We start from the raw sequence: 13,422 nt of genomic DNA, 5'->3' as shown, positions 1-13,422 counted from the left end.
CATCATAATGTGTGGTTACTTTAATGACTTAGATGCCAAATGGCTAAGCAATTAACTATCACTTAAGCAGGTTGTCAATGTGCCAACAAGAGGTAATCGTATGTTGGATCTCATTTTTAGCAACTGTCCTGTATGTTGCTTGGACACCCAATCATTTTATCCCTAATAGACAAATAAATAGTGTGGTGTACAGGCCTTTCACACCTGAACTAGTAAATCTCTACAAGAAATGGCTTACAGATCGTGACTGGCGTGATATTCTATCATTGTCTGACGGTGACAAAACGGCAAGTTTATTCTGTAAGGAACTGTTCGAAAAATACTGTGAAATTTTCCAACAAAAAGAAATATATGTGAAATCTAATGATAAACCATGGATTACTCAAGAGATTCAGAATCTGATAAAAGTGAGAAACGAATTTCATTTAACTGGACCCGTAAAAGATTTCAAAAGAGTAAGAAATTTAATCGTATATAAAATAAGATGTTCACGTAAGCAGTATTTAGTTCAGAACATTATCGACAAAAAAGTAACCAGAGTTGAAGTGAGAGATGTCAATGGTAAACCCCTGTTACCGAGTGAAATTAATGACTTTTTTGCGCCAATTTGTAAAATTCTTCCGCAACTAAGAAAATTACCACCGAATGATTCAGTTTCAAATATCTATGTACTAGGGACTTGTTCAGTTGCTAAAAAGTTGAAGGCACTTGATTCTTGTAAATCTAGTTGTTCTAGTGAGATACCGATTAAATTGATTATTGAGTGTGCTATCTTTTATCTACTCCTTTAACGGCAATTTTTAACCAATGTTTTATTGATGGTGTTTTCCCATTTATTTTTAAACAGACATTTGTAACGCCAATCCCCAAATGCAAGGCACCTAAAGATATTACCGATATGAGGCCGATTTTGAAAACACCAGCTCTCTCAAAGTATTTGAAAGTTTTATTTTTGATTGTTGATTTGAGGACATAAATGATAATATTGATTCCCAACAATTTGGATTTAGATCCGGGCATAGTACTGTTCATTATTTGGTTGCATTGTTGGATACTATCCTTAAGCACTTAGAAAATAATGTGGCCTATGTTGATGCATTATTTGCAGACATAGTTAAGGCTTTCGATAGTCTTGATCATAATATAGTTTTGGAAGAAGCAAAGGCTATGGGTGCCCGTCCATTTGTTGAACGAATGCTCGCTAGTTTTCTTTTTGAAAGATCTCAGTGTGTCCAACTCTCTGATCATGAGCCATCTGAATTTGTAAATATTTTTTTGTGGTTTGCTACAAGGGACTAAATTAGGCCCGCTTTCTTTTCTTATTGTTTTTAACCGTATTTTAACAACAATTCGTGAGCGTTTTAAATTTGTTGATGATTTAACTGTTTTATCACTGCGACTAGGCCCTCCGACTACTGAACAGTCTGACTTGATCAAAATCTACCATGATCCAAAAGGTGAATTAGGAAAGATAAAGCTGACGGTCAGTGAAACTAAGAGCTCTTATATGACGTGTTCCCTCCTAAAGGGTAACAACCACTCTTCTCATAATTTGAGACGATTCAAAAAAGGGGCTGTAAAAATTATACTTGGACAAAACTACTCAACATACGAGGATGCACTGAAACAACTCAATTTGGACTCACTTGATAGTCGTAGACATGGATTAACATATAGATTTAGACTAAATTGTTGGAATTCCCCAACTTATTGTCGTCTACTACCCAACCTTGAGAGCCCCCCAACTGAAGGACCAGTTACTAGACTCCGACAAATAAAAGGAAATGTCCACAGTTACTGACTTGCTCAGCCTATAGTACTGAGAGATATCGTAAATCATTCGTCCCATATTGTACCCGTCATTTTAATAATATTGACACGAATAATATTTAATGTTTGATTAATATAATGTTTGTTTAAATTTTCCTGTGAGTGTTTTTGAAGGTATAAATTATTTTTGTCATGACATGGTAATGCTAGTTCCGGCTATTGTAGTGAATAAATATATTATATTCTATTCTAATAAATCTCAGGGTATTAAGGCAAAAACTTTGTAAGGCAAGGCAAAAGACTATGCCTACATAAGTTGTCCAAAGGACATATCAGCAATGCTTCATGACCAGTTGAGGGTGTTAAGCTAGAAATTTCATTGTGCATTGAAGGGAATGTTGAAAAAAGGTGATATGTGCCTACTGCTACTACAACTATTGCTACTACACAAGCTAAGGGTGTTAAGGTGAAGCTTTCAAGGAATATTTAGGTGGATGTTGAACTAAATCAAAACGAACTATGATAATGTAGATTGTCAATAGGGTGTCAAAGCAATATCACAATAATAGCTTAAAATTGCAACAAATTTTGAACTAGCGAGAAGACACTATGTATATACTTTTGATTCTACTTCTATGGTTGCTGTGACTACTGACGCTTAAGGGCATTAAGTTGAAACTTTTAGGGATAGTTTCAGTTAAACAAAAAAACTATAGACCTACACATGCCAGTATTAAAAAGGTATATAATTGATATCATAGGCAGTGCTGCTCTATCATAGTAATGAATATCATTGATATTTTAAAGCTAATTTGGTTGGATATTAAAAGTTATAGTACCCTTTTTAAGAGTCAAAAGTGATTTGAGGGCAATTAGCCCTCCACTTTAGCTCATAATTTTCCAAAAACTTCCAATCAAAATTTAAGATAGCTATTTTGTTTCAGTATAGCTGAGCAGTCTTGTAACTTATCTCTTGGGCTATTATGTAGGTCAACCCCATACAGTTGTGCAATTTGCCCATTATGTTTAAAAATTAAATGTTGACTAAAGATTTAAACAAAATGTACTGTGTTAATGCTAATTCCCAACAAGGCATCTCAGCAATATCCCAAGAATGACTGAGGGTATTATGTTCAAACTGTTGGGGCTACTTCTTTTGCTACTTCTTCTCTAAAAATTTAGCCAGATCAAAATAGTGTAAGTGTATCCAAGCTGCTCAAGAGAGTAGACCGATTTTTTTGTGAATGGTACCAAGTTTTCTATTTCAGGTCAAGTAGAGGAAGTATGAATCTGAATTAAACACCACTATTTGTGTTCAGATTTTTAAAAGGGTCTATGTTGTTAAAAATTGCTTAAAAATATTCTCCAGCATACAGATAGCAGGCCAAACTATAAATTCTCAAAAAAAAAACGAAAAGATTTTAACTATCATTTTCTTTTTCCCTGAAAAGACTATGTCAATATAAACAAACATAATTTAATTTAAAAAAAAACTTTTTCCACATAATAAGTTTTTCAAAGAAAAGTAAAGAACCCTACTTAACCAAAAATGAGTGAAAATAAAATCAAATAGTCTACCAAGCATAAAATCACCGCAAGTCAGCATCGATAAATAAATGAAACCCGAGTAAATAACCAAGTCAAACTCAAAACAAGAAGATATTAACAAGAGTAGGGCTCAAAACCCCTAAGCCTTCCCAAGGCCAGAACATAATGTGAACTTTACTGAAAAAATTTTAATGTTTTTACTATTATAACTTTAGTAAATCAAATATTATTAACATTTTGATTAATAAATATCAGTATATGTATATTAAACTGACAATGTGCATTCGTTTTTTTTTTTCAAATTATGTTCTGGCCTTGGGAAGGCATAGAGGTTTTGGGCCCTACTCATGTTAATTTCTGCTCGTTTTGAGTTTGACTCGGTTATTGATTTTAATTCATTCTGACTTATGGTAGTCTTATGGCTGGTAGATTATTTGATTTTATTTTTGCCGATTTATTTTTATTTTGCTTGGTGTTCTTTACTTTTCTTTGAAAAACTTATTTGTGGTGTTTTTTTTTTAATAAATTACAGGCAATAGAATTGTTTGCCTGTTTAACAGAGGCATAGTTAATGTTGCAGCAATGAAAATAATTGAGAAAAATATTATTTAGGGCTATATCTAGGCCCATTGTAGTGGCTAGGGTATAGTTGTGACAGCAGTAATTATTATATTTGGAAAGCATTATGATTAGGGAATTGAATGATGCTTCTCTTTTTTTTATTATAGTATTTCTTTTATAGGAGGAATTTTGGTGCACAAAAAGCTCTATAATAGGGGCTCTTGTCAGCACTTTTAAACAGGAGCCAAAATAAGGCCTTAAGGATAGGACATAACACCCATTTGATTCTATTATGACCTTCAAGTAATGGAATAGGTTTAGGAGATTGACTATTTCTGTAAATAAATCAACTATCCTCCATTTTAGTGCTCTTATCTTGACTAATATTGCTGTTAGCCCAGACAAAGTTGCCAAAATAGGGTTAGACTAATTTTTGTTAACATAATCGTTAAAGCCTTGCAAATAGAGGAGGAAACAGCTTTCCAAGCTCTAGCTGGGGCTCTAGATCTATGTATGTGCTGTTTATTATTGTTACAATGGCTAAATTGAATAGTTCCAATTCTAATCAATATTCTAGTTGTAGGCTATAGCAAGGAAAAATAAAGTAACTTGTTTCTAGCTCCAGTAGCTGTGGTGCTCCATGAATTTTTCCAGACCAATATGAAATTCAAGTTTAGGTATTCTTAATGTCTTACCTTAAACTCCACTTGCCTGCAATTGAACAAATCCCTTGTTCGTCTCAAGATATTCATTCCGTCAAGGATTTCTGGTTTTCATGTATTTTAACTTACATATGACAATGTCGCATTCATGACAGCTTTATATCTTTTGATCATTATTGGGGAAAAGAAATACTGGGCAGTACAAAGTGATGTCTGTCTAGCTGGTTGCTCACATGACACACTCACACACATAGCATTGTCATACATGGCACATGAAAATTACAATCTTCACTAAGAAATGGCAATCTCACATGACAATGTCACATTCATGTCAACCTTATATCTTTTTATCATTATTGGGGAAAAGAAATAGTGAGCAGTACAAAGTAATACAATGCGTCTTTTAGCAGGAATCAAAAGAGTTTTGGGAATGACCATTTAAAAAGGGATCTCTCAAAGTAAGTTGTTGGCCTAATTTTCTTGGAGAGATTTTTGGGCCAATATTTAGGGATCCCTCCGTACTTGTTCATGGATATCCTCCTAGCTTATGCCTTTGATGTTCACTGTGGGCAGTGGAAAGACCACTACTTAAAAATATAGCCTTTGTGTATAAAATATACAGAGAGAGAGAGAGACTCGAATACATGTTAGATTAGCTTTGGTTGCTTTCACTTTAATGAAAGTTGGGGTTACAGTAATGTCAGGGTTTGACTTAAAACATATATATATAATATATACAAGTATATAAAAAATATACACATTTTGTATATAAAAGGGTATAAAAATATACCCTTTTTGGCATGTATAATGTGTAATTAGCTGGGAAATCTTACTGATTCTCAGAAAGAAACAAGAAAAAAGATAAAATCATTTTTGCCATTTGTCCATAAGTGTTTTAAATTCTGATTATTATAATATCAGTATTTCTATTGATTTTGCAGGAACGTATTTTGACAGGAATGTTGTATACTTCTGGGAAAAAAGTTCTCCATATTGATAGGAAGAAACGCGATGATCCACCATCTTGGTGGACCATTTCTCCATTTTTGAGTCCAAATATGATAAGGTAAGCAAGAGAAGAAAGGTAAGCAAAAATTGGCAAATATCAAAGTATTTTAATTCAGTTCAGTAGTGGGAATCTAATATACTTTCTTGGTTAAGTTTCTCACTGAAGGTAAGGGGCAACGCTAAAACTCAAACGATCGGAAATTATTCTGTCTAAGAGGAAGGCTGCCCCCTCCTCAATACTATTCTCTTTGTGCTAAAGTTTTTTAGTACTTTTAAAAAAGCCTTTGATTCTAATTGAATGGCCTTTGTATTTCAGGAGTTGTTAGGACACCTGGTCACCTATAAAGGGTACTTGAATTTCTCATTTCTATTCAATTTATTCCTCTCATGATCTTCTCGGACCTTTGCTTCAATTAAATAAAAAAAACTAGTTTTTTTAACTGAAAGTAAGGAGCGACATTAAAACTTAAAACGAACAGAAATTACTCCGTATATGAAATGGGTTGTCCCCTCCGCAGTCCCTCGCTCTTTACGCTAAAGTTTTTAATTGTTTTAAAAAGTAGAATTGTGGCAAAGAGTCAAACTTTAGCGTAAAGAGCGAGGGACTGCGGAGGGGACAACCCATTTCATATACGGAGTAATTTCTGTTCGTTTTAAGTTTTAATGTCGCTCCTTACTTTCAGTTAAAAAAAACTAGTTTTTTTTTATTTAATTTCTGACCGTTTTTGAATTAATGCATGTTTGATTTTGGCTCTCCGCACATAAATTATTGAAATGAAATTAGTATATTAATTTTTTTTTGGCTAAAACGTCTGTACACTTCCCAATAACCATTACTATATGTAAACACTGGTCAAAGTTTGTAACTTGCAGCCCCTCCCCCAGGAATTGTGGGGGAGTAAGTCATTCCCAAAGATATAGTTATTATGGTTTTCGACTATGCGGAACAAAATGGCTATCTTAAAATTTTAATCTGTTGACTTTTGGAAAAAAATTAGCGTGGGAGGGGGCCTATTTGCCCTCCAATTTTTTTATCACTTAAAAGGGAACTGGAACTTTTCATTTCCGTAAGAATGAGCCCTCTTGCGACACTCTAAGACCACCTGGTCGATACGATGACCCCTGGGGAAAAGAAAAAAACAACAACAAACAAACAAATAAACATGCACCCGTGATTTGTCTTCTGGCAAAAAATATGAAATTCCACATTTTTTTAGATAGGAGCTTGAAATTTTTGCTATAGAGTTCTCTGATATGCCGAATGCGATAGTGTGATTTTCATTAAGATTCTATGACTTTTAGGGGATGTTTCCCCCTTTTTTCCAAAATAAGGCAAATTTTCTCAGGCTCGTAACTTTTGATGACAAAGACTAAATTAATTGGAACTTATATATTTAGAATCAGCGTGAAAATTCGATTCTTTTGATGTATCTTTTAGCATCAAAATTCCGTTTTTTAGAGTTCCGTTTACTATTGAGCCGGGTCGCCCTTACTACAGTTCTTTACCACGAACTGTTTGAAAAGAAAATAATTCGGTATTTCGGGGCTTCTGACATTATTACTCCTTTGCGGAAGTTAGGCTCAAAATTGAAAAATGATTATATTTTTTCTCTGGGCCCCTTCCACCTCTTAGTTCGTTTATTTTCCCGTTAGTTTTCACCTGTTCTCGCTTTATAGTTGTGTTATCTCTTAGCAGTTCTTTCGTTAGTTGAGTTATGGTTGTGGTATATATGTTTTATCGCTCGTATAGTTGTGTTATTTTCAAATTATACTCCATAATAGAGAGGCTCCGAACACCCAGCATTGTATATTAAGCTCTGAATTTGACGTTTTTTCTAACGTGACCAGATTCGTCCTGCGCCCTTTTCATTGAATTTTTTCCCCCATGGCATATTTCTCCAAGGAAAGATCCTCCCACATAGCCCCCTCCCTCAACCCTACCCCCAAAACCAAAAAAATCCCCCTAAAAACGTCTGTACACTTCCCAATAACCATTATTATATGTAAAAACTGGTTGAAGTTTGTAACTTGCAGCCCCTCCCCCAGGAACTATGGGGGAGTAAGTCACCCCCAAATACATAGTTATTATGATTTTCGACTATGCTGAACAAAATGGCTATCTCAAAATTTTGATCCGTTGACTTTGGGAAAAAAATGAGCGTGGGAGGGGGCCTAGATGCCCTCCAATTTTTTTGATCACTTAAAAAGGGCACTAGAACTTTTCATTTCCGTTAGAATGAGCCCTCTTGCGACATTCTAGGACCACTTGGTCGATACGATGACCCCTGGGAAAAAAAAAAAAAAAAAAAAAAAACAAATAAACACGCACCCGTGATTTGTCTTCTGGCAAAAAATGCAAAATTCCACATTTTTGTAGATAGGAGCTTGAAACTTCTACAGTAGGGTTCTCTGATACGCTGAATCTGATGGTGTCATTTTCGTTAAGATCCTACGACTTTTAGGGGGTGTTTCCCCCTATTTTCCTAAATAAAGCAAATTTTCCCAGGCTTGTAACTTTTGATGGATAAGACTAAACTTGATGAAACTTATATATTTAAAATCAGCATTAAAATGCGATTCTTTTGATGTAGCTATTGATATCAAAATTCAATTTTTTAGAGTTTTGGTTACTATTGAGCCGGATCGCTCCTTACTACAGTTCGTTACCACGAACTGTTTGATATCGATCGCCCCTGGGAAGAACAAAAACAAACAATTTGGATGCATCCACCTTTGGATGATCTTTCTGCATGATCTTTCTTCTGGTACTTAGTTTTCAGTTTTTTTTAAGTATTCAAAATTCAGTTTTTTTTTTTTAGAGGGGGCTTGAAACATCTCGAGTACCTGTTCTCTGGTACACTGAATCTGATGACACAATTTTCAATAAGATTCTTTGACTTTTGGGGACGTTTCCCCCTATTTTAAAAATTAGGCAAATTCTCCCAGACTCATAGCTTTTGATGAGTAGAATTGAACTTAATGAATCTTGTATATTTGGAATCAACATAAAAAGCCAATTCTTTTAATGTATCTATTGTTATCAAAATTTTTTTATTTAGTGTTTTGGCTCCTACTGGGCTAAGTTGCTTCTTATTTACAGTTAATTACGACAAACTTCTTTACGCTAAAGTTTGACTCTTTATCTCAAATCTACTTTTTAAAACAGTAAAAACCTTTAGCGTAAAAAGCGGGACATTGAGGAGTGAACAGTCCCTTTTATATACGGAGTAATTTCTGTTCGTTTTAAGTTTTAATGTTGCTCCTTACTTTCAGTTAAAAAAACTTGTTTTTTTATGGCACTTGGTATTAACCAAGTGACATATAGCAATCGCAAATTCTGTCGGTCTGCCGGTCCCGGTTTTGCTACTTTAGGCACTTCCAGGTAAGCTAGGACGATGAAATTTGGCAGGCGCATTAGGGACCGGACAAGATTAAATTAGAAATAGTTGTTTTCCTGATTTGACCATCTGGGGGAGAGTGGGGGGCCCGTTAATTAGGAAAAATAGAAAAATTGAAGTATTTTTAACTTACGAACGGTTGATCAGATCTTAATGAAATTTGATGTTTGAAAGGATATCATGTCTCAGAGCTGTCATTTTAAATCCTGACCGGATCTGGTGATATTGGGGGGGGGGAGCTGGGAGGGGAAAACCTAAAATCTTCGAAAACACTTAGAGTGGAGGAATCGGGATGAAACTTAGTGGGAAAAATAAGTACAAGTCTTAGATACATGATTGACATAACCAGAACAGATCCGCTCTCTTTGGGGTAGTTAGGGGGGGGGGGTAATTCTGAAATATTAGAAAAAATGTGGTATTTTAACTTATGAACGGGTGATCGGATCTCAATGAAATTTGGTATTTAGAAGGATATCGTGTCTCAGAGCTCTTATTTTAAATCCCGACTGGATCTGGTGACATTGGGGGTGGGGAGTAGGGAAGGGGAAACCTAAAACTTGGAAAACACTTAGAGTGGAGGGGTCGGGGGAAACTTGGTGGTAAAAATAAGCAGAAGTCTTAGATAAGTGATTTACATAATTGGAACGGATCCGCTCTATTCGGGGGGGGGGGGTTCCCGTGACTTAGATCTCTTATTTTAAATCTCAACCGGATCCAGCGTAATTGGGGGGGGGGGCAGTTGGGGGGACCGGAAATCTTAGAAAATACTTAAAGCGGTGAGATCAGGATGAAACTGGATGGGAAGAATAAAAACTTGTCTAAGATACGTGATTGACATAACTGGACTGAATCCGCTCTCTTTGGTGGAGTTGGGAGGGGGTAATTTTGAAAATTGGGGTATTTGTAACTTACGAAAGGGTGACCAGATCTTAATGAAATTTTATATTTAGAAGGATCTTGTGCTTTAAAGCTCTAATTTTAAATTCCTACCAGATCCTATGACATTTGGGGGAGTTGGAGGGGGAAACTGGAATTCTTGGAAAACACGAAAATTGGGGTATTTTTATCTTACGAATAGTTGATCGGATCTTGATGAGATTTGATATTTAGAAGGAATTCATGTCTCAGAGCTCTTATTTCAAATCCTGACCGGCATTAAGCCTCTTATTTTCCTTTTAAATCAATCTATTGATTCATAGCATTTTGTTAGAGCTCATACCATATGATCTCTTGGCTCTTAGCTCTTCTTGCCTCGTCACAAGTACCGTATGAGCTCTTAGCTCTTGTTTTAATTTAATTTCTGAACGTTTTTGAATAGAAGCATGTTCTGATTTTGGCTCTCCGCACATGAATACTTAAAACGAAATTTGCACATTAATTGTTTTTTGGATAAATGACTTTCTCTTAGTTTTGATCGGACAATTTTGATAAAAAAGGGGCGATGGAGGAGGGCTAGTTGACCTCCAATCTTTTGGTTACTTAAAAAGGCAACTAGAACTTTTAATTTCGTACGAGTTTTTATTAGTAAAAAATTATATGTAACTAACGAATTAACTTACGTAACGAACTTCTATTTTCGTATTTTTTTTATTATGTATATGAGGGGGCTTTTACCCTCGTTAATGCCTTGCTCTTTACACTAAAGCATAAATTTTGTCCCAATTCCCTAAGAATGACCCCTGAATCACAAAGGCTGTAGAATAAATAGTTGAAAATACTAAAAATACTTTAGCGTAAAGAGCAGGTATTTAGGAGGAGATGAAGCCCTCATATTCGTAATAATTTCTGTTGTTTTAAGTTTTAATGCTGCTCCTTACTTTCAGTTGGAAAAAACTTTTTCATATTTATTTTTCATTGTTTTTTGTTCTAATAATACTTGAAAATACTGCGCCCCCTTCAAGGGAATTTTCTTCTCCCATGTCAAAATCCTTCATGGAAAGATCCTTCCACGTAACCCTTCGCCAAAACCAAGAAAAAAAAAATCCCTGTGAAAACGTCTGTACACTTCCCAATAACCATTACTGTATGTAAACAGTGGTCAAAGTATGTAACTTGCAGCATCTTTCCTGCGGACTGTGAGGGAGTAAGCCGTCCCCAAAGACACAGTTATTAGGTTTTTCGATTATGCTGAACAAAATGGCTATCTCAAAATTTGTATTTTTTGACTTTGGGAAAAAACTAAGCGTGGGTTAGTTTTTGGTCACTTAAAAAGAGCACTAGAACTTCTAATTTCCGTTAGAATGAGCCCTCTCGCGACATTCTAGGACCATTGGGTTGGTACGATCACCCCTGGGTAAAAAACAACAACAAGTAAATACGCATCCGTGATCTGTCTTCTGACAAAATATACGAAATTCCAAATTTTTGTATATAGAAACTTGAAACTACTACAGTAGGGTTCTCTGATACGTTGAATGCGATGGTTTGATTTTCGTTAAGATTCTATGACTTTTAGGTGGTGTTTCGCCCTATTTTCGAAAATAACGCAAATTTTTTCAGGTATGTCACTTTTGATAGGTAAGACTAAATTTGATGAAACTTATATATTAAAAATCATCATAAAAATAAAATTCTTTTTATGTATCTATTAGTATCAAAATTCCATTTTTTAGAGTTTTGTTTACCAGTGAGCCGGGTCGCTCCTTACTACAGTTCGTTACCGCAAACTGTTTGATCAAATGAATTCTCGTGGAACTTCACGTTTTCTCCTGCGTGACATTCCTGTGCAGACTAGAGAGGAGGATTTTTACATATGCAATACAGATACTTCAGTTTCTAGTTTCCACAGTGGTGATTTTTAGCTTGTGTTGGCTTATTTTTTTTATTTGATGGAGTTTAAATCTTTATTGAAGTAGAAATGCCTATTCAACAAACAATATAACCCATTAGAGAATAGTTTGACAGAAAGTTAGTTGCCAAACTGACTGGCAAATCATCATTTGTGCTGATATCAGTTTGACATCAGTATTCCTTCCTTTGATTTTAACTGCATTAAACCGAAAATTAAAATGTATTTTTCAATATCTGTGGGGGGACCAATTTGTCTTTTTTCCATTGGAAATACCCCCTCCCCCTCCAAAAAAGAAGGTATTTTTCTAAATCTAAGGGAGAAAAATAATCTAGGAAGACACAGTGCCTCTCTCCCCCCATTGTTGTCACTTTTATGTTAGAATTAGTAGTAAAATTAGCTTTGCATATTAAATATATATTTAGCTTAAAAATATTTAATATTCTAGGAAGGAGAGTGATCAGTTGCGTCAATTAAAGAAAACTTTGGGTGGTGGCAAAATGTATTTTTGAATATCTAAGAATTGTCATTTATCTAAGATTGTACAATGAAAATACCCCCCAAAAAAGGTATTGTTCAAAATCTAACACATGTCTCCCTGCCCCTCGCACATAATTGATGCAACTGAGAGTGATCCCACTTTACCACCATCCCACTCACCCCCGTCACTGCCTTGAATATCAGTCTTGATAATACCCTGTTCTCTTTTTGCCATTGACATCAGTTTTCTTTCCGTATATTTTATTTTTGTCCTCCCATTGGATTGGCCCTTTACTTCATATTATCGACATTTAGAATTACAACTTTCTACTGAAGTCATGTAAAAAAAAACCTTTTTGTTGGCTTTAGATAAATCTGACTGGTCCCAAGTTCTAATAAATCAGCCTTTTTGCTCAATAGCTAATGATCTGTTCTTTTGTTGAGCTTTTAAAGTTTGAGTATTTTGTTTTTCTTCTTCATAAGCTTTACTGTTATGAGTTAGTTTATACCTTGCTATTATGTAGGTCATAGTGCTACATCAGTAATATCATATCTGTACACAAAAGAGGGGGGATGCTACCGCCCCCCCCCAATTGTCCTGAAGACTCCCTCCTCAGAGAAGCTTGAAACTGTTCCTAAAATTTGTTTTTTGATGTTATGATGCTCTCCCTCTATCGCCTTGAAAGTTGAACCTGTGTGCATTGTTATTTTAAAGTTGTGTTTCTTTATGTTAGAGACCGCAATGTCGACTTAAATCCAAAATTTTTGGTTGTTCGTGGTCAACTAGTCAGACTATGCACATATTATTTCAAAGGTGACAGACGATTGAAATTTGACTCAATTGAGGGATCATATGTGTATGAGGAAGGACGGATTAGGAAAGCTCACGAATATGATAAGGAAGATTTAATATCTGGTATGATTTTCTTTTCTTCTTGTGTTTTTAATATTCTAAACCTGTTTGGTATCTCTTAAACTTATAATTAAATAAAAAAACAAGTTTTTTGTAACTGAATGTAAAGAGCGACTTTAAAACTTAAAACGAACAGAAATTACTTCGTATATGAAAGGGGCTGCTTCCTCATCAACCCCCCACTCTTTACGCTAAAATTTGACTCTTTCTCTCAACTCTTCTTTTTAAAACAGTAAAAAACTTTAGCGTAAAGAAAGGGACGTTGATGAGGAAGCAGCCCCTTCCATGTACGAA

At 35.0% G+C, this 13,422-nt stretch overlaps 1 protein-coding gene across 4 annotated transcripts in view; it reads left to right on the top strand.

The window, feature by feature from the left end:
- LOC136027457 (rab GDP dissociation inhibitor beta-like) overlaps positions 1-13,422 on the top strand; it is a 91,466-nt gene that overhangs the window by 42,136 nt on the left and 35,908 nt on the right. For all 4 annotated transcript variants that reach the window (XM_065704740.1, XM_065704742.1, XM_065704739.1 and 1 more), the window contains 2 exons: positions 5,483-5,607; positions 12,950-13,131. In XM_065704740.1, coding sequence (XP_065560812.1) covers positions 5,501-5,607; positions 12,950-13,131 — 289 coding nt within the window. In that variant the 5' untranslated portion in view covers positions 5,483-5,500. The remainder of the gene's footprint in view (positions 1-5,482; positions 5,608-12,949; positions 13,132-13,422) is intronic.

Source organism: Artemia franciscana, chromosome 5 (genome assembly GCF_032884065.1).
Source record: "Artemia franciscana chromosome 5, ASM3288406v1, whole genome shotgun sequence".
NCBI classification, from domain to species: domain Eukaryota; kingdom Metazoa; phylum Arthropoda; class Branchiopoda; order Anostraca; family Artemiidae; genus Artemia; species Artemia franciscana.
Note: the sequence above shows the minus strand (reverse complement) of the source record. Positions and strands in the feature narration are given on the sequence as shown.